The 20,558-nt window shown below is 46.2% G+C and overlaps 2 protein-coding genes across 14 annotated transcripts in view; one reads left to right on the top strand and one right to left on the bottom strand.

The window, feature by feature from the left end:
• BRD1 (bromodomain containing 1) overlaps nt 1–16,951 on the bottom strand; it is a 78,205-nt gene extending 61,254 nt beyond the window's left edge. Inside the window, exons 1-4 of one of the 10 annotated variants that reach the window (XM_075429245.1) lie at nt 16,864–16,951; nt 7,434–14,607; nt 6,733–6,811; nt 107–1,487 (exon numbers count right to left, since the gene is read on the bottom strand). In XM_075429245.1, coding sequence (XP_075285360.1) covers nt 107–1,487; nt 6,733–6,748 — 1,397 coding nt within the window. In that variant the 5' untranslated portion in view covers nt 6,749–6,811; nt 7,434–14,607; nt 16,864–16,951. Of the gene's footprint in view, nt 1–106; nt 1,488–5,642; nt 5,774–6,732; nt 6,812–7,433; nt 16,613–16,863 lie in introns of those variants that run through there. The other 9 variants (XM_075429248.1, XM_075429247.1, XM_075429243.1 and 6 more) reach the window with 9 other exon arrangements.
• Nucleotides 16,952–17,050: 99 nt separating this feature from the next.
• ZBED4 (zinc finger BED-type containing 4) overlaps nt 17,051–20,558 on the top strand; it is a 32,190-nt gene continuing 28,682 nt past the window's right edge. For 2 of the 4 annotated variants that reach the window (XM_075428793.1, XM_075428790.1), the window contains exon 1: nt 17,051–17,229. The gene's annotated coding sequence lies outside the window, so the exon portion shown is untranslated. Of the gene's footprint in view, nt 17,230–18,212; nt 18,330–19,050; nt 19,098–20,558 lie in introns of those variants that run through there. The other 2 variants (XM_075428791.1, XM_075428792.1) reach the window with 2 other exon arrangements.

Here is a 20,558-nt window from a genome sequence, read left to right as displayed (position 1 = left end):
CATATAAGAAATGCATAAAAACTTCCAAGCTGGCATCTAAAAGCACCGATTTAAAATTCAATAGATAGATAAGTAAAGGTTTCTCTCACTTGGGTGGTTTGCTTACCTCTGGGGGGGGATATAAGGAGCAGATACTGTTGGCATAACTGTACAGGGTTCAACCACTGTTTTCTTGGCCTTTTTTGTCTTTTTTCTGACTTTTGATGTAGACCTAGCAGTTCTGACTGATCCCTCCTTTCTACAAACACCGTTTTTGATTTCAGCTTCTCCATAAATATTTAGAGGTCTCCGTGTGCAACCTGGTGGGGTATGTACATCGCAATACGCAGTCTTTTTTACAGAGAATGTTGTCCCACTGCCAGTTAGTTCTTTCACAGGTTCCATTTTCATATATAGACCGGCCTTTTGAGCACATGTCACATGGAATGCAGTATAGCAGTTTGCTTTGTGGCACTGGATGCAGGCACCAACACCTTTCTGTTTACAGAGGTAGCACGTTAACTTCCATCTGGCTGGGGGAATGTTCCTGACGCCATCAATTGGCTCAATAAAAACTGTATTGGCAAATCCAACTTCTGGAATCCACAAAGCACACACCACGTGTCCCCAACGATCGTCATCAGTCTTTTTAAAGGCACCTCCCTTGTTTGGGCACAGCACACAGTCTACAGGCCGAGAACGGGACTGCAGACAGTGTCTGCAGAGCCACTGGCCCTCAGGTATATATGGCACCCCGTAGCATTCCTGATGTACTGCTAAATTACACATATCACAAAACAGGATCACATTGCTGTTCTGACATTCACCATCCATGCATATACAACACACCGCATCTTCATCAATTAAAGACTGATGTTCACCCTGTTTTTGGTTCTCACAGTAAGACTCTTTTTCAAACCTATCCATTAGGAATTCAAACATATTTTGTGAAACAACTGACACTCCATCACTTTTCCGCTTCTCATTTATTATTTCTAACCACGCATAATCTTCTTCATCCATGTCATACTCAACTTCGTTATCTAGTTCTTCTGCTGACTTCTCAATGAATTTGTAATAAACTGGAGGTCTCCGAGGAGCTGAAGGTGGACTGTATTCAACAATCCGTACTTTTGGTTCTGGAAGAGGAGTTGTTGTAGCAGGTATACCATGTGAGCTCGGAAGAGCTTCATTTTTCTTTTTCACTTTGTTATTTTTATGCCGTTTGCTTCTTAGACAAACCGGCGGTCTTTCACTATTTTCTTTATTGCTGTTGCATTCACTCATTTCCTGGGCCGTAAGATCATCTTCTAATATAATCTCTAAAGGATCAAAGATACTGATCCTATGCAGGCGACCTTCAATTTCTATTTCAACCATTCTTTGAGCTTGAGCGTACGTCAAGGTTTCTCGTGTCGGGGAGTGCTTAATACTGCACGGGGAAGAAGAATGCCTTGCTGCCGATACTCGATGACATCTTCCTTTTCTCCTCATTTGGTAATGTTTACCTAAAATTAGAGCAGCAGTTAATATTATGACTTTCAAACACTCCTATCAAAATAATAGTTTTATTATAGCCAGAAAAAAACCCTTCAGTTCTGCAGCCCCCTATATACTCTATTAAAAAAAAGCCCATCACCCTTACTTAATAGGACTGCTCACACTGTTTTGTGCAAATTTAACCTAAACAGATCTCCTAAGTAACAGCTCCTCTAAGTAAATACCGCTACACAACACCCTTGATACAAAAATTCTATGGAAGAGCTATCTGTAAGACCTCTGTGTGAGAAAACAAAAATATTTCAGAAGTGCCACAGAAAAAAATCACACTTGTTACACCGTAAAACAATACAGTATTTCCTAACACCTTAAGGATGTCTGCAGTTCGAAATTTCTTTCAACAGCTACAGATTACTTTCTCCAGATCTGCCCCCCCCCAAAGAATTAACATAATCATGAAAGAAAAGCAAGTTTTCCCCACAACTTTTTCCAGTGCAATTTGACAAAGTCATATTAACAACCCAATTACTACACCTATACTTAAAGTTAGAAAAACATGCATATTTCCAAATTTGGCAAGTACGCAGTCCAACAGCCCTTTACTTTTTCACTTTTCTCAATCCTTAGTGAGCCTATTACTCTTTACAGAATGACAAGAACACAACTGAACTTGTAATGCCCAATATGGCGTAGTATGGACTGCAATTAGGAAATATTCCATCCATAAAGCAGATTTGAGTTACAGGGAAAACATGCTCCCTGCATGTTAAGTGTTCATGTACACAAAACCCTTCTCCCTCAACAGATTCTTCATGAGTTGTTCTCAGGGCGATCGGGGTAGATAAAAATCTCCCTGTCTTTAAATCCAATCCCAAGCTCTTTGACATAATTTTCAAGTTTACCAGTTACTGAAAAAAGATCATTCCACACACTGTACAAAAACATAGCTTCACCCTCACCACCATGAAGCACCATGACTGGGACAAGCATGCATTCTGATCAAAAACTTTCTAACCAAAAATTTCCATACTTCTGCCTTTTGACGTTTTAATGTTGGGCTTTTTTTTCCTACAAGGGTCAAAAACATTATAAAACCAACCAATACGGTCAAGTTTAGAAGTTCTATCCCTTCCTAATAAATCAGATACAGAAAAAACTCTTAATCTTTAAGCACTCACTTAAAATATTATTAGGGCCTCACCGTTTCAATTCCAAACAATCAGAAATTCTGCACTTCAAGTCAGTGTATTAGTTAAAATAACACAGTGTTAGCACTTGTTGCCAAAACAGCAGAAAAATACAGACATCAAAACACAATTATCAATAAAGACTAGCATACCTATTTCATGAAGAAAATAGCAAGGACTGGAACAGTTACATGAACTATTCCTTGTAGCCTGCCTTTTGCTTAGTCTACGACACCAATCTCTAAAGGTGCATCTTCAAAGTAGTGAAGTAACTCCTTTTACAGGAAGACTAAATAATCTACGCAGCTAGCATTGAAACTAGTTCTTCGGAGGATCCAATCTATCTGCTCTCACAAACTGATCTTGTTTTCCCACAGAAATTGGAAAGATGAATCTAAGCTGGTTTTATTATTCATGCAAGAACTGTGTTGCTCGTAAATCTGACTTTTACACAAATAATCCTTAATTCTTATTACTTGTTCTTATAGCACGAGACCGGACAACAGTCAGTGGTTAATCATGACAGACCACTGATCTGCTTCACATAAACAGCAGACGAATAAAAAAGGCTCCACCTCTTCAAACAAGTTTGGAATATTTAATATTTTAATTCTGTAAAACAACATAGGATCAAATCACACTGATTTCTTAACTGCAGAAAAAGTTTAAATCACTAATACTGCTACAGAAGGTCCAATAACTAGAAACAAAGACATACTCATAATTTAACTGAAATTACAAGTTAGTTCCCAGTGTCACAACAGATTTTATAATTCAGAGGCCAAAGCTAACACAATGGCTGTGATATGTTCATTACTGTGAACTAATTATGAGGGATTCTTCAGCTAAAACACACTGATGCGCCAATGTACAGCAACCTATTACAGATCGGAATGGTTTCGTTTTATGGCTTTTTTTTAATATCTGTCTTAAATTTAGTCACCAATCAAGAAAAACAAACTATTTACACTTTGTTTACCTCACATGACTGCACTTCAATTCTGTCTAGATGTAAAAGACTGTAGTTTTTTTTTTTAAATGTCCCTGCCTACGTCTTCGCTGGTGGCGTATGTGTTCGTAGTGGCTCATGAGGACAGCGACTGTTTTGAACAAAATACTGGGGGAGGGATGAGAGGTAGCCTTCAGCTATGAAAAAATATGCAACTTATCCACACTTCACTATCTAACTCAGCCCAGCACCACAGAAAAACATATTAATGTTAGGCTTGCAAGCTCTCTGTCCCCTGCGTTCCAGAGACTATCGCCAGCTTGCAGCCATGCTTAAGAACAGGAAGAAAATATTCAAAAGCACAACTGTTCTTGCTTCAAGATTTAGGACTACTATGGTAAAAGTCAAATAGATTGTATGAACCAGAATGATAAAAAAGACCAAACTAACATCTGAGCATCTTCCTTGTAATACTCAGGTCTAAATAAAGCTAAATTAGGAAGCAAACTACAGTCACAGTTAAACACCGAAAGGATGCCCTACAAATATAACACAATGAACACAGAATTGGAACTGGGGGTACCATGGCCAGCTTTCACAGAAACGTCGTGTGAATAACTTAAACGCTCTGAAAGCCAAAGCGGTGTTTTGTTTTGTTTTCTCCAAAACTCTTCTGTTTGCAAATGTCCCCACAAATATTCCAGAGGAAGACCGGACTTCTGCATAGCAAATTCATGGCTGGCAATTGGTTTGCTTTTCCTAGTCAATTATCAGACATCTTTCCTGCCTTCCCCTCCCCCCACCGTAGTATCTTGTAGATCCACAGGAATTAAGACCATGGACTTGAAAAAGAGTTAAACTAACAGTTTCCACTCAGTATTAACAAAGATACCAGATTAACAGCAAAACGAAACCACTTGCGTTAGCACTTTTGTGTCTCTTACAACAACAGTAAGACTGGAGGGGATACAACAGGAAAGTTCTCCGCAGCGTTCCCCTCCTGGAATGGCATCAGCTGCTGGGGCAGAAAGTCTCCGGCAGCGGCTCTCCCTCCCCACAACAAAAGCACAGGAAGACAGCTGTTGGCGCGGAATGCGCGGTATGAAGGGAGAAGTCCCCGCACCAACGCGCGGGGCAGCTGAAGACAGCAGGACAAGCACGACAACGCGCGCTTCGCGATCGCAAACCCCTCTCGCAGCCTCTACCCGAGACACCTTCCTCCTGCCCCCGGCTCCCCTGCTCCACGGGAAAGGGAGTCCCCCTCACAGCGGACACTCTCACGCAGGCCAGGCTGCTGCAGAGAAGAAGACGCAGGAACGCTCTTCGCTCCCAGGCAACGCGCGGGGGCAATCGAACGACGCCCGCGCGGGGCGGGCACCCCCACGCGCCGGACCGCGGTGACGGGGCGGCCCCCTCCGGGATGGCGGGGCCGAGCGGCCCGGCCCGGGGGCGGCCCCAGCGGCCCGGCAGCGCCCACAGCTGCTCTGCCCGCGTCGCGTGTCCCCGTCCCCCCCACCGACACCACGCCGCCGCCCCGCGCGCGCGCCTGCCCACGCCCACGGGTCCGCCCTCGCCGGTGCTGCGCGAACATTTCCTGCCCACGCCCAGGGAGCCTCCAGCGCGCGCGCGCGCACCCCTCCGCGCCGATGGTTCCTGCCCAGCCCCGGCATTCCTCCCCCCTCCCGGCCCCCGGGAGGATGGTTCCTGCCCAGGCCCATCATCTCCAGCCCTTCCCAGCAGTCACCTCCCTCCCCTCCGCGAAAATACTCGGCCCGCAAATATGGCGGCTGACAAAACAGCTCGAGCGGCGCCCTCCCCCAGACCGCCGCGCTCCGCTCCCCCCCGCGCCGCCTGCCCGCGCGCCTCGCCCCCGGCCGCCCCTTCCCACCACGTCCTCCCCGCCGCCGTGCCCAGTCCGCCATGCCCTCCCCCCGCCGCCGGTCTCCCGTCTCGCCGCGGCGGGACCCGCCGGCTGCCGGCCCCGCAGACCCCCTCCCGACCCCCGCCGCCCGCCCGGCCTCACTCACGCTGTGGGAGCCGCCGGAGCGCGGCTGACAGACCTCCCGCTCCGCCTCTGCGGCCCGACGCCGCGGCCGGTTTAATGGCGGAGGTCCCGCCGGCGCTGCCGCCTGGCCCCGCGTCCGGCAGCCGCGGGCGGGCGAGCGGGCGCTGAGAGGGCCGCGCTGCCGGGGGCAGCGACCCGGCGCTGGGTGCGGGGCTGCTGCCGCAGCCGGGCGCGGTGCATTCGTGAGGCGCGGCGCAGGTCCGTCGTCCGGCTGCGGGCTCGGCGCTCAGCTCCCGGGGCTGAGGAGCTCCCCTCCCCCCTCGGCACAAACAATGCGGCTTCACCACAGCGCTGCGCCGGCGGGGGGAGCGGAGGGAGGGAGGGAGGGAAGGGACGGGAGGGCGCTAGGCACCGCCCAGCCCCGCCGCCGCCGCCGGGCGGGGCCTGCGCACCACCGCGCCGCTCCGCTCCACCCGTCCCCGGACGGCGGAGGGCCGGGCCCCGGGGGACAGGGCGGGAAAGGCCCGCTCCGGCCACCGCCTTCCCGCCGCCAGCTGCCGGGCTCTCGGCGAGGTCATTTAAAGGCCCCGGCGCGGGGCGCAGAACCGAGAGGGGGGCGGAGGGGGCAGGGGGGCGGCTCGTTACCAAACCAAGGCTGGGAACTACGAGTGAGTGGTATTTATCTCCTTGGGGGAGGCCCAAGCTCGGTACTTGCACGTAGAAACGTTCGCTGGAAGGTTGGCTCTTGCCCGCTCGCCTGGTCAGGCTACTGCTGCTGGTAAATGAACCGGTAGTAACTTGCTTTTGCTTTGTCAAAAGGTAAGGCTCTTTCTGGCTCTCCCTGCCAAGGACGCCCTTTGTTTTGTATTTTTAGGCAGGCATTACAGCCACACTTCAGCTCTGGAGGATTTTACCGCAGTACGTTTTTGTGAGGCAGCTGCACCCACACACTTTAAGAACAACTTTTAGCCAGAGACAAACCCTCGCCGTCGCCGGTCACAGAGAGCAACTCCTCCGTGTGGTAAAGAGCAAACGGTCAGCAGCAGGCATGATCCCCTCTGCCCATCTGTAACAACCATCCACCAAGCAGAGCTGCCTTCAGAATCACTTACCAACCCAGTTCCACATCTTCTTCAGCGCTGCTGTGTTTGTGTGCCGCAGTCAGCGGTTGGTCCTACAACGAATTTATGACTAGGAAGTCAGAAATAGATACACCTGTCATTACTTGCAGAAAGTGAATTAAGGTCCAGAGAGCTTAAGTAACTTCACTAAGGAAATCCTGTAGAACAAGCAAAGTAGTTTCCAAGTCCTTGTTCCCTCCCATCAGGAACCATCCAGCACGCTGATCTCTTAACAAAACAGAAGCTACTAAAACAGCTAAGGTCTGTGCAGTGCACTCAGTTTAGAAACGGATCTTTAGTATCAGATCAACCCAGTACCTTCAATTTCCAATTAAAAAAACCCCACAACCAACCAAAAAAAAACAACAAAAAACAAAAAAACAAAACAAATCCCACACCTTGCACGAGCTCCAAAGGCCATCTGGTCATTTGTGTACTTGCCTGTGAGGAACTACTCTCCATTTGTATCGCTGAAGCGATCCTATCATCAGTCTCAGGAGTCTTACAACATCCTGATTTTAAGTTAAAGTTGCTGCATTGGAGTTCAGCTTGTGATAGATCAAGAGGTAGAAGCATACTAAATCATATATATTAGTGTGCAAAGTATAAAAATGACTAGAAATTATAAATATTGCCAAGATGATAATAAGTATAATAAAAAGCCATTTATTATAGAAAACATGTTGTTTTACCTTTTAAGTGATAATCCACATGCGTATCTGCCCTGCAGCTGTACAAGTGCTTTATAACTGGAGATAGTTTTTCCACAGAGAACTTGATGGTGTTCATGTTCTCAACGCACCTGATGCACAACCAAGTCTGGCACTTTTCCAGCTTCTTTTTTCTGCCAGGTGGACCACAGGATTCTGTAGCTGGACATCCCTTCAATAATGCAGTGTTCCTTACTGGTGTTTGTACCATTTAATCAACTTTTTATAGTGTAAACTCATGCTTTGTTCTCTCTAGTAAGCTCTACTTAGATGACATTTTCCTCGAGATTCATCTTCCAGCTCTGCCCGCCCTGTGCATAGGGCACATGTGGTAAAAACACTCCATCCGTGACGCGTAAGGTCTTAAACTTCACGCTGATAAAAACAGGAAGTGGCAGTTCCAAAATGATCTCATTAAAAAGGCAGCGGCAGCATCATTGATTCCCACAACCTATTGACCGAGGACTCGCAGCACAGCCTGATCAATCACGACAGTGTGGTACAGTGCCAGGACCCGATCCCCTAACAGATTTGAGATTAAATGCTTCTGATTCACTTTAGCCTAATGTAGAAAGGCCTCCCTGCTCCTCAGATTCTCTACAAAATTTCAAAGAACTGCTGAGCTTCATTTCCTGGTGCCCATACTGAATACGGTGTTTCCACCTCAAATTACTAATGTGCAGGCAGCGTTCAATAGTGTTCTAGAACGTCTTGATTACTCTCAGTAAGAAACTATGAGGAGTTTTCACTACGGACTGTCCAGGCTCTGGCACAGAATGCATGTCATTCCTTAGTATGGCACTTCACAGCAACAGCACAAAGATCAGGGCAGGCTCAACATGTAGTTCAGTATTAAGAGCCTTACACTTTCGAATCATCTCTCATTGATCTTATGACAGGTTACCAGATGAGAATCCTCAACCCCTCCACATTAAATATGAGTATGTTAGCCCACAGTACTTCAAAACGCAACAGTATGTGGTATTGTTTGGGGCACCTGAGCAGTCCTCAGCACACGCTTTATAATCTCAAAGATCTGTTTCCTTTGCCTTTTCCATCTCACAAGTGAGACTCAGTGCCTCAGAATATTATTATTTCTATTTTTGGACAAGCAAAAAAAATTCTACTAGGATACTGTACAATTTTAAGCAAAAAATAACTGGCCCCCTGAGCCACAGTTTGATGGCAACAGGACCCTCACCACCTTTTTGGCACTAGTTCAACATGTGCATGGGACTTCAGTCCCAGCCCACCAGAATGTTCACACTCCAGCTTGGCAGCATTAATTTCTTATTGAAGTTGCCACTGCTGACTCACTCTGTGTGGAAGACTTCCACAGAAGGAATACCTTCTGCCTACCAGCTTTTCACCTGTGCTAGTTACCAAATTCTCAAGAGACATTTCAAGAAGGAAGGATCATAAACACAAATGGTATTTATCTGCTTTGGCATCCTCCTCCCTTTCCTTGCAGAATCAAACTTCATGTGACACATTTCTACATTGCTAAAGTGTATCACCTGCATAGTATCATCTGTGTTTTACAGATTATTAGACATCAACTCACACTTGCTGCAGCACTTAAATACTGTCAGCAGTGCGGATACTCCCTCAGCAGAACTCTATATCCCTCTCCTGGTCTGAACCGCTGAAGGGACAAGCAAGAGGCAGAGCCCCCTCCACACGTTGTTTAGAACCTGCAAGAATCTCCGTTTCAAGGTAAGTTTTGGACTGCCATAACATATGTGCGTGGGCCTTCTTCCTATCATGATGACAAGTCTGCCCAACCTTGCTAAGCCATGTGATGCCTCCGTATGATGCCCCAAGCCATTCTATCCCTATAAAGTTTTCACGTTTGGCTTCCCCACTATATGGTTTACACCTTCAGACTTGCCTTAATATGCCCCCCTAGCATACAGTCTCATAAGATACAACATTAGTACGGTCCCCGCATCCTGCAAGGGGATACTTTTTGATCTCGCTTACCTGATCAGTCATGGTATGCAGCACTGGCAAAGCACTCGCAGGCATGAGTGTGCAAGGCTGGTTGTTTTCAAAAGAAAGGTTGTTCCCAAACCTCACAGAAGTCAGAACAGTGTGCACTGTGGAAAAAATGCTGCAACCCTATCAAAAGACATGTTATAGCACTGCGCTGACAAACAAAAAAGCAACTGTGTATCTTCAGTCTGTGAGGTGGTGTAGTGTTCCTCCACCTCTCCCGGCTGACCTTTGCGAACTATTATATTTAAAGACAATTCCACACACTGCTGATCCATCTCCTAGTTATCATGGATTCTCTGGCAGAAAGACTGACTTCTTTTTCATACTAGACTGAATAGGATATACAGTCCAAAGTCCTAGATGACAATTCCAGAATGGGGATCAAACTTTTGGCTTCAAATACGTAAGAAAAGCATTGGCCCTTTTTACCCCTACATGTTTAGTGAATAGCTTCCTTGTTCTATGGTTAGAAAGAATTGTCTGCATTTTCCTTTTCATTCCTCTGATCCTGAACTTTTAGCCATATTATGACAAAAGGGTAAGTAAAGATGAAACAATATTGGTGTTCATCCATGTTCACCAAATGCTAGAATAAAAGTTTTTTTGCTTCTTATGGCCTCATTAACTGTTACTTCCTGCATGTACTATGTTTCTCAACCTCAGAATCAAAGTGGTTCTCTATTTATAATATTGGTAAGAACATGCTTTAGATGTCCAGAACTGTTTATTTTAATCCAAATGAACAGTCTTCACCAAAATACGAGTTTTAAAACAGACTGGAAGCCGTGTCAATGCCTTTTATGGCACTGATAAAGACAGAGCCCTTTTATCATCAGAGCTCCAACAGAACTCAAGCTGCATCAGTGTGCTTGCTAAGAAATACCTCTGCAAATGCGAGTTGCATCTGCTAAGCAGTCCTGCGGAATGTTATCTGTAACTTAAAGACCATTTGACAGAGTGGTCTTTAAGCTGTACAGCTGCTATGCAAAGGCCCTTACTCCATTTCCATTTAAGCATTTGTGGGAACTACTGCTTAGAGTCACCTACTACAAGAAGAGGTATGTAGACTGTCACTTGCAGACAGAAAAATATGTTAAGCAGTTCGCTGAGATACATAATTGACAGGGAAACCTGTTTCCTGCCTTACTTACCCTTCCACTATCTAGCTTGAATCCTTTATCATGTACCTCTGGGATTTTGCAGTTATAAGGCATGCTCTACCATATGTGCTCATAGCTGTTGCGTGATGGGAGTCTTGAGATCACCCCTAAGGACACTGCAAAGGTAAAAAAAAAAAACCATCTTCAGTATTAGGATTTACATGAAACCATATGTAAACTACACTTCAACAAAAACAAAAAAATCCCCACATTACAAAATACTGCACCAAAAGCAGAAAGCTTGCCCAACTACTTATCCGTAGGTCTTCTACATAGCAAAACTACTATTTACTGGAGATTATTTTATCAAGCACAAAACTTTGTAGCAGAGTTATTGGCACTCTTATGTGTAATGATACTGTTGTTTACAATGAAACAGAATGAGCCATAAACAAGGGAACAGCGTTCCCCTTGTCTCCCATCATTGCTGCTTTGGCATTAATTATTCAATTCCTGGAGTTTACAGTTTGGCACCTTTATTATGTTCTGCATAGTAACTCTACCTGCAAATGTCTTTAGGGGAAGCTATTCCTGCCAAATGGTTACTGCCATCAGAATAACCCTTCACAAACAACTTACCCATTTTCTGTTTTGCTCCCAGAACTGCCTCCCTGCATGATGAGATGAAAATGACTGCCAGCCCAAGGGAGGCAGCAGGAAAGTAAACCCAGGGTTTGGGAGTGCCCCTTCAGCATCTCTAGTTATTAGCCATCAAAAGAAGCTGCATGTTTAGAATCGGAGCATCTGTCAATTCACATAGCATAACTAACTGAGCCATGTTACAGGCAAAGACAAAATGTCAGCGATAATGGGCAAGAATCAAAAAGCAAAACAGTAATTGCTGTGTGAAAAGTTCTAAAAATACCATACTTGCATAGCAAAGAATTGTAAAACACCGTGGCTAAATTTATGTTGGATTTTGACTTCTTTTTTTGCAAGGCATGCTGACGAAACCTCAGTAGTAGATAAAGACAGAATTTATAGAAAGTTAATGCAACAAGAAGAGCACCTATTTGAACTGAAGATTTGTGTTAAATGCAGCCACAGCAAAAGGTAAACAAAGTGCTCTCCACACAAATGTATCTGATAGACAATATATTTCTCAAATCAAACAATTTTCAGTACTTTTATTTCTAATATTTCCCTGTGGTTGATGTCCTCATCGGGTTTGGATTTCAGAAGGTACTTCATTAACCCATGTAAACAATATTACAGCAAATACATTATTACTTTCTCTCATAACCCTTCCCTACTCCTTGTTCCTTTCCTCTGCACTGGAAACAGCCTTTGTCCAAGAAAAAGAGAGAAGTTACTCACTGCCTTCGTAAAGTTGAATAATTTATTTATTTATTAAATCCCTTAGAGTGACTTCTTTGTTCTCAATTCCTTGCTGTCAGTATCAAAACTTGTAAGTGTAACATGTGATGAAGTATAAACTTTGAGTGAAGTTGGTTTCCTAGTTAGGTCACTCACAGACATGTATCTGCAAGAAACTATCTCCAACGTTTACAATGAATTAATACTTCAGTCTTACTATAATTAAGTTAAAATTCAATCAGCAACGAGACACAAATCCAGTCTTAATTACTTTGCTACCTCTCCTCATTCAGTCTAGAGGACAAAGCTGGTCTACAGATGATTAAGATGGTATGCAACGGATGAAGCTTTGCTGTTAGAATGCCTACTTATTTACTGCACAAGAAATCCCAAAATAGACGGGCTCATTTAGAATTAAAACCTTGTCTCCTCATTTACACGGGGAAGGACTACAAAGCAAGGTGACATGAAAATCTGGGGAGGAAAACTAAAGTGAAAAAATAAGTCAGAAGCAAGACTCCATGTATGACACCCACAAAAAACCCCAAACAAACAAAAGAATCAGACATAGCTCACAGTTTCCTCTGTTCATAGAAACCCAACTCTTACGTAACATTTAACAGACAGTAATGAGCCCCACTAAGGTTTTCTCTGCTTTGTCTCAGACATGTCTACCACCTTGGCCAGTGCCTGATGCTGGCTAATAAAAGAGATTTTCCAAACTCACCTATATATAAATCTGTTTTGATACATAATATGGCTTCATATTGCAGACAGAATCTCAACAGGCTCAAAAAAATGCTGGAATATGAACTTCAAATCGAGCACTCCTGAAAGACGTATTCCAGCACCATGCTCATGCCACATAAAGGGTAAGTATAAATAAATCTTGTGAACATCCTATCATATGCTCAACTCCAAGTCAAAAATCACTGACGTACACCTCTGATATGCTATAAATCCAGGACGATAAAGAGATTAGATGGTTGTCTTTGTAACAAATGAAGTAATTAACGTAAAAACACAAAAGTATCATGTTTTGGCAGTGAATGCTGCTTGAAGTTGCTCAGAACTACTGTGTAATTGCTCATTCTTTATTTTCTGAGCACCCAGCCTGACATCTTGGACCTGACGAGCAGAGCCAAGTGCCCACTGAAGTTAATGGGGTATGTATGCTAAACATATAAGTACCCTCCTATGTTAAGTGTTCTTAGAAATTGTACCCTTGCGATACTAAATTGGATATCCAAATTTAGTACTTCTGACCTCTATTTTAAGGTTTTGATCATTAAGTTGGCACTGTCTAGATAGGGTTCTGGAAGAGGCTAGAGTCTATACAAGGAGGAAAAGAGATGATTTTATTAAATACATTACCTCAGTGCATACAAAAGGCAGCAATTCTTTGTGCTTGACTAAAGAACTATTACTTCTTGATATAGTCTTCATAATTTCATATGCAAAATACATCACCGACGCAGAACTTGCTAGAGGTGAAGTCAAAGGTTTGAATGATTCAGCAGAGAAAAATAATCTTATTGGAGCAAGTTTGGAGAGAAATACATTAACTGCCAAAGTCTACTAAAACAAGGTAACAGCAGCAAAATGGTTAACACTCCCGACACCGGCATTATCGATATGCCATTATAACACTCATTGTTTCTAAAGGTATACAAATTCAGAAAGACAGAACAACATCAATTTATCATAGCAGTAGCAATGTTACCTTTACTAGCAAGACAGACATGGATGGAAGGAAGGAAAAAAATCAGATTAAGATGAACAGCTCGGTGACTGAAGAGACTGTCTCTGGGACCACAGAACACAAAGCTCTGTCTGCAACAACTGAACATCTACAATTGTCTAATAACATGCAACGTAATATTGTCAGAGAAACAGGTATATTTAAGGCATATTGTAAATTCTGTCACAGCAGGAAGGGATACAAGAATTTCATCTAGTTTCCAACTGGTTTTAGGCTCCTGTTATAGCCTTCTTGGGAGCCTTCCGAGTTCAATGTGCACACCAGTACTGAGAATGACAGAACAGCTGGTTACTTACGCTTACTGCAGGACACATCCTTCTTCTCTGAACCTGCAACACCTACTCTCCAGAGAACCCAGTTTCTTTGGGAGCATGCTCTCTTAGCTTTCTGATGTCCTACAAAACATAATGGGGAAACAGGGACTTGCAGTTTGCTCCAGGAACTACAGTGAGAAATAACTTTTTAATATTCATTTAATATCAGATCACTTAATTCACGCCAGGTTCAGTTAAACATGCAAATATTTATTCACAATATCTGAAACAGATAACAAGTTTATAAAGGCATAAATGGGGGAAAATGGAAAAAAAATTCAATAAGTTTTGATTTCTTCCTGTCAAGATGTCTTGCACAAACTCTCTTAATACTTATCTTGCCAAATGACTACGTTCTTTCACATACCTGCACCTCAGACTGCATGCTTTACAGAGAATCTCTGTCTTTAGACTCTCACCAGACCAATGCCACTACATTCAGCACAAGCTGGCGGTCTGGAGCCTTCTCTAGGAATGCACTTACTTTTTCTTTCCTTTGCAGTCACATCACCAGATCACCATCATCTTGTTGTTTTATCCTTCATATTACTTGGTTGGTTGTGAGAAGACTTTCCGGCCCAGCTTTGCTCAGATATTTAAGACTTCTTAAGTTTCCGGTGTATATCAGTAAAACAGAAAGAAGGTTCAGCTATTTCACTCAGTCTGTGATATACATCTATAAATTATACACTGAACCACTGACTGGTTCTCTAAGCCTCTTAGAAGATAATATAAAGAAATAACCAACTTTCATCATCAATCTCAACTTTCACTAATGCTCACGGAAATTTTTGGAATAGGATGCATGAAAAAAAATGAAGAGGTACAGAGAGATGCATACAGAAAAAGCAACACGCAGTGGGAAAGCACAAAGTGAATTTCCAGTCTTTTTTAATTTACTGTACAATTTTTGACTATAAATTGAGACTGTTCAGTCATAGCCGTTTAAAAAAAAAAAGGCATTTAAAAGAGGCAGGTATTCTAATATTATCATGCATTCTGTGCTGTGGTGAATATAACTGTGTAATTCCAAGTAAAATTCAACACACCTCTTACAATTTTGTAATTCTCCAAGTGATGCTTTATGAGATGATTGACACATTTCTATTTTTTATTATTATTGGATGTTAAATAATCATCATAATTACCTGTCAACAGACAGGTGATAGAGGCTTCTTAGCTAAGCTCTCATAGTTCTATTACTGAGTCTAGTTGGCAGATCTGGCCAAGACCAAACTTCATTTTTAAGTAGCTATATTCATGTAAATTCACTTTTGTAACAGTGCAACTGGGCAAGTCAAAGTAACTTCACCTCAGACCACTCTGACCTTAGTTACTTGGCCTCATCTAGAGTGGCAGTTCAACTGTACCGGTAAAAACACACTGTAAGTTACAAAGTTATAATATGGAACTAAGAAGGACTGCCAGCACACAGTGTAACAGCTATTTTGTTGTGATTTTGAGTAGGATATGAATGAAAAAAAAAAAATCAACCTTGACATGAGACTTCCAAAAGAAGCATTAAACTTAACAGACCATTTACTTTGTTGACTGCACCATCCATTTAGAAGACTGCACTAGTAATGTAGAAGTACAAACATACAAATACTACAGAAGAATGTTCAAGAGCTCCACCATTTCAAACCAAAAAGTGATAAACTGATTTCTTCATATACTGCCACATATCCATCAGAATATTGACTAAATCTGTTCAATTAAAAAAAAATAAAATCAATTAACTGCTGAAAACAGCTCAGAACAAAAAACAAGTTTTTGTTTAAGCATTATTTCTCTCTCTAAACACTGTCTTCATCGAAAACTTAGCATTACTTTCAAACCAGTGCTGTTAATGTTTTTCTCCTGCTTCCACACCCAAACGTGGGATGCAAGTTGTTATGACCAGTGACACTGAAGTCTAAGAAGCAGAAATCTATGACTGCCACTGGAAACTTTGACAACAAATGTTAAAGTCTCACCAGATCACATATTTACCCAGCTCTCTGTAGAAGCAGCATACACAAAAAAAAAAACAAACCCCAACAACAAAAGAACAATACCCCCTCCTTCATCCCCACCCAAAGCCTGGATCCTTCAGTCCACTTGACAACCTTGATTAAACTTTTCCAACCACAGAAGACCACCACCGACCCGCAGCTGAACACTCAAACTGGAGGAGCTTTATCCAGCAGAATTCCAAGACATCAAGCACATGGCAGGCCACCGTTCCGCTGAACCGATGCGACGCCCTTCCTTCGCCCCCGAACGGCCTTCCCTCGTGTGGCTACGCCGGCGAGCGGGCTGCCGCCCTGCGAAGCACCCTTCCGAGGCAGGCGGCGGCTGCCGCCACAGCCACAGAGCCCAGAACCCAGCCGAGAGGGCATCAGACCACAAACGCGCGCCGAGGTGGGCTCTCTCCACGCAAACGCGCGTGACGGAAATCCAAATTCCTGCAAGCGGGCGGCGCCCAGGCTGGCGGCGTGCCCGTGGCCCGGCCGGGCGATGCCCACAAAGGCCTCTGCTCCCCTCGGGGCTTCGCCCTTCCCGAAGCCGGGGCCCTGCCACCACCCCGCTGCCGCTCGCCGGGCACCGGCTCCCCGCGCTGCCCCGCCCGCCAGACCTCAGCTGCGGGGACGGGGACTTCGGCCGCGGCCGGCCCGGGGGAGGGGAGCCCGGAGCGCCCGCCTGCGACGTCCCGGGGAAGGCGCTGCCGGACGGGCAGAGGCCTCGGCAGGCCCCCGAGGGCTGCGGCGCCGCGGGAACCCCCGGGCCAGCGCCGCCCCGTCCCCTCCGCCCCAGAAACGAAGCTGGCTGGGCGAGCGGCCGCCGCCACCGCGCCTTCGCGAAGCAGGCTGGCGGCTCACCCCGGCGCCGCAGCAGGACGCCCAGCTCGCCACCGTCCCGATCCCAGCGCGCAGCCGCCCCGCCGCCCCCTAGCCGCGGCGGCCCCGCGGCGGCCATTTTGCGGGCCGCGGCGCGGATGACATGTTGCGCGCCGTGCGTGCCGCCGCGCGGCGACACCGCCCCCCGCGCCCGGCGCCTGCGCACCGCGCCCCGTGGCGGCCGAGCCGGGGCAGCCTGCTCAGCGCCGCGGCGGCGGCGGCGGCCGGAGACAAAGCGCCCGGCTAATGAATGGGACGGTCCCGCCCGGCCCTTCCTTTTAACTCCTTCGGGCCCGGCCGGGCGGCGGCGGCGACCTCCGGCTTCCCCTGCGGCGGCCGCCCGGGGAGGTGAGTGGCACCGTTCCGGTACCGGGAGGGGGCCGGGCAGGGCGGTCCGGTTCGCCCTTCCCCAGTCTCCGCCGCCCCCCCCCCCCCCCCGCACCGCCGCTGGGTTTTGCCTCAGCGGCGCCGGTGCCTGCGCGGCCGGGTCCCCGCGCCCCGCACCCCGGGCCCGGCGGCGCCCCGTCCCGCCTGGGAGCGCCCTCAGGACAGCGCCGCCAGGCCGGGGAGGGGGCGTGTGGCGGCGGGGCGGCGCAGGAAGCCAGGGACTAGGCCCGCGGTGCCGGCTCCATTGTCTGCGAGGCCACGGGAGGGGGCCCGGGCGGGCGGGGGTCGCCGGTCCCTGGGGGCTCGGCGCTGGCCCGGACCGCCCGGCGGGCTCTGCCGCCCCCCGCCCGGGGAGGGGGTGCCCGCCGCGCCGCTGGCCGCGCCCCGACCGCCCGGCATTGTGCGCGGCGCGGGCCGGGCCCGGCCGGCGGGACCCGCCGGGGCTCCATGCCCGCTCCCACCTGGCGGGGCAGGGTCGGCGGGGGGAGCGGCGACCATGTGGCCGCTGCCATCCCCAGCTAAGATGGCCCGGGCAGCGCCGGGGGCGGAGAGCCAGCTGCCCCCCGCAGCGAGTGGCCGCGGCTCCGCGCGGGGCGGGCGGTGCGGGCCGGGGCTGTGCGGGACCGGCGGGCGGGCTCCCTGGGCAAAGGCTTTGCGCCGGGGGCGAAGACGCCAGGGAGTCCACAAAGATTCTCTGTGTGTGTGTGTCCGCCCCCCCCGCGAACGCGGGACACGAGTGGGGCAGGCGCCCGCCGGAGGCTTCGTCGCGGTGTAAACACCGTGGCTTTTCCGGCGTGGGGTGAAGTTCCCGGCCCTGCTGGGCAGGGTCTCTGGGGAGAGGTGCGTGTGGAAAAACCGCAGAGTTTAACGTTCCTGTGCCGCTTCTGCCGTTTTCGACTGGGGACCTGTTAATTTTTCTTAAAAACGTCTTCTGTAACTTTTAGATCTACACCGAGACAGCTGCTGATGGTAGAGACCGGCTGGGTTGTTGCGCCTGCTGGATTTCAGAGCGTGCCTGGTGCACTTAAAGTTGTCTTCTGTGTGTGCAGTCTACTAGAAGTGTAAGAACATTGATTAATGCAGTGAAAGGTTTTTACCTCTTTTGTATTAATGGTGATTCTAATTATCGTTCCTAAGTTTAGCAGCGTTTTGCTTTGCAGTGTAGAAAAAAGTCCTCGTTCCCCAGTCCTTTCTCCTTGGTGCTTATGTGTTAAAAGGAGTCATGTCTTGTTTCTGGGGGTATCTTTGAAAGGTGTCGATAGTTTAGCGCGATCTGCCGTGCTACACCTGTAACGCCATGCAGAGAAAGTCTTTCAAGCCCCTGCACCATCAACATGCTTCTCAGGCTTTTCTTACCTGTTGTTGTCTGTGTGGCCCACAATGTATGTGCGTGTGTTCTGCGCTCATTCTCTCGAAAAGCAGTTCTTTTCTTGTAAAGGTTATCTTCAGTGATGCAACGTTTCACTTAAAGCGCAGACATGCACCTTTGGGAGGACAATCCCCAAGATACCGCGCTGCTACTAGAAAGCCTGTATTTGTACAAATACTGGGCAGGGGCGCTCTGGTTATTATTTACTGCGGAGATTGGTTTTGTGGAGAAAAAAAATCTCGCATCTTTTCACTGTAGCTTAAAAGCAGCAGAAATTCTTATGTGGACTCTTAGAAATTTGAGTGCTGTCTGCTAGGTATAAGGCCAACAGGCAAGATGCCGAAAGTTCTTACACAGTTGGATGTCCATCTGCTTTGGTACTCGCAGCGTTGCTGGTATTTTCCAACTTCAACAGATGTTGAGGAATTGGTTCCGTAGAAGTTCTGCAGAGCAGACAAATGTAAGAATTAATTGGGAATAAGTAAAATGAAAGTAAAATGAAATATCTAAACTAAGCATCTCAAAGAAAAGTTTTCTGAACATTTGTACTTTGAGTGACCATGACTCTCTTACTGCTACTCTATAAAAAGCAAAATTGTGACAGGTACTGCATCTTCAGTAATGTGAAAGGCAAAGTGTATAACAGCGGAGGGCTAAACAGGTGATGTGCTTAGAGTAGTGCTTGCTGTCTTTCTGTTACCTTGTCTGCTGTGGCCTCTCTCTGTTTGGTGTTTCCACCTATTCTGGCTCATTTTAAACCTAGTCTGCAAATGTCCTGAGCAAGCATTGTGTTTGCAGAACAGCTAGTGTCATGGGGTCACGGTTGGTTAGTGCAGAGGGGGTCTACTTCAGTACACGTAATACATCACTAAGGCTTATAACAGGTCCTTTGGAAATACAGGAAGGCAACAGATTTTCACACATTTATTTAAAATTGTCTATCTGCGTAAAGTAGGATATCTTCCTACCAAAGATTCTTAAGAACTAGGTATCACAGAAGGAAGTCCTGGCAAACTCTTAGGTCATAGGGAATAGTTGCTGGTTTATGCGGCCTTTGAGCCCGTTGTCTCTTTTTTTCCTCCCCTTGTTCTTGGAGTTTGTTCTCTTCTAATTTTTAGAACCCTAAGTACAATAACTTCTTAGACATTTTTTAGTGGCTCTGAGGAAGTTTGATTTAAGCAATGCAGATGATGTATCTCCCAACAGCTTGCTGCATTTTACCACCATTCACAGTGAAGACTCTGTATGAGTGGATTTTGTAAATCCTGTTGTTTTGAGGCTTGCTTTTAATTTGTAGGAGTTTTAATCTTCAAAATGAGCATATTGTGGTATGGGGTTGCCGTAACTGTGATGTACAGTTAAAATAATCAGCTTTATGCACAAAGATGTGATGATACATGTATAGTAACGTAGGTTTAAATAGAAAATGATATTATGTACGACATTATTGCATAGTGTAGACCATAGTGTTTAACTCATGCTCATGACATTTTTTTTTTTTCCTTAGGACAGATAAGCTAGGCATTTTAGTAATTTCAACATAAATGAATGTAGTTTAAATAATGTTATCTGTTCTAGTGTACACTTTCAAAACAGGCTTCACAAAAAGGTCTTCTCTTGCATGTGGCAGGTGTGCATTGTTTTCTGTACAACTTTGGCTGTTTATTTTGCATTTGCTACTGGCATCATCAGTATTTGCCAATTCACAGCTATGGGATTGTTGGATTTTAACCAGTTAGTGAAAAAATTGAGTAGTTTCTGTGACCTAAAGATAGCTTTCAAGTGAAATCTAGAGTTTAAAGCACGCACAACAAGAAGTAAGAATGACTAAAGCTTTTATCCGTGGTTTCCCCCCCCCCCCCAAAGTGGAGGAACTTCTAAATTATGTAGTTTAACCATGGGAGTGCTGGTTGGTTTGTTT

Source organism: Opisthocomus hoazin, chromosome 8 (assembly GCF_030867145.1).
Source record: "Opisthocomus hoazin isolate bOpiHoa1 chromosome 8, bOpiHoa1.hap1, whole genome shotgun sequence".
In the NCBI taxonomy this organism is placed as follows: Eukaryota; Metazoa; Chordata; class Aves; order Opisthocomiformes; family Opisthocomidae; genus Opisthocomus; species Opisthocomus hoazin.
This window is presented reverse-complemented; position numbering and strand designations above follow the sequence as displayed.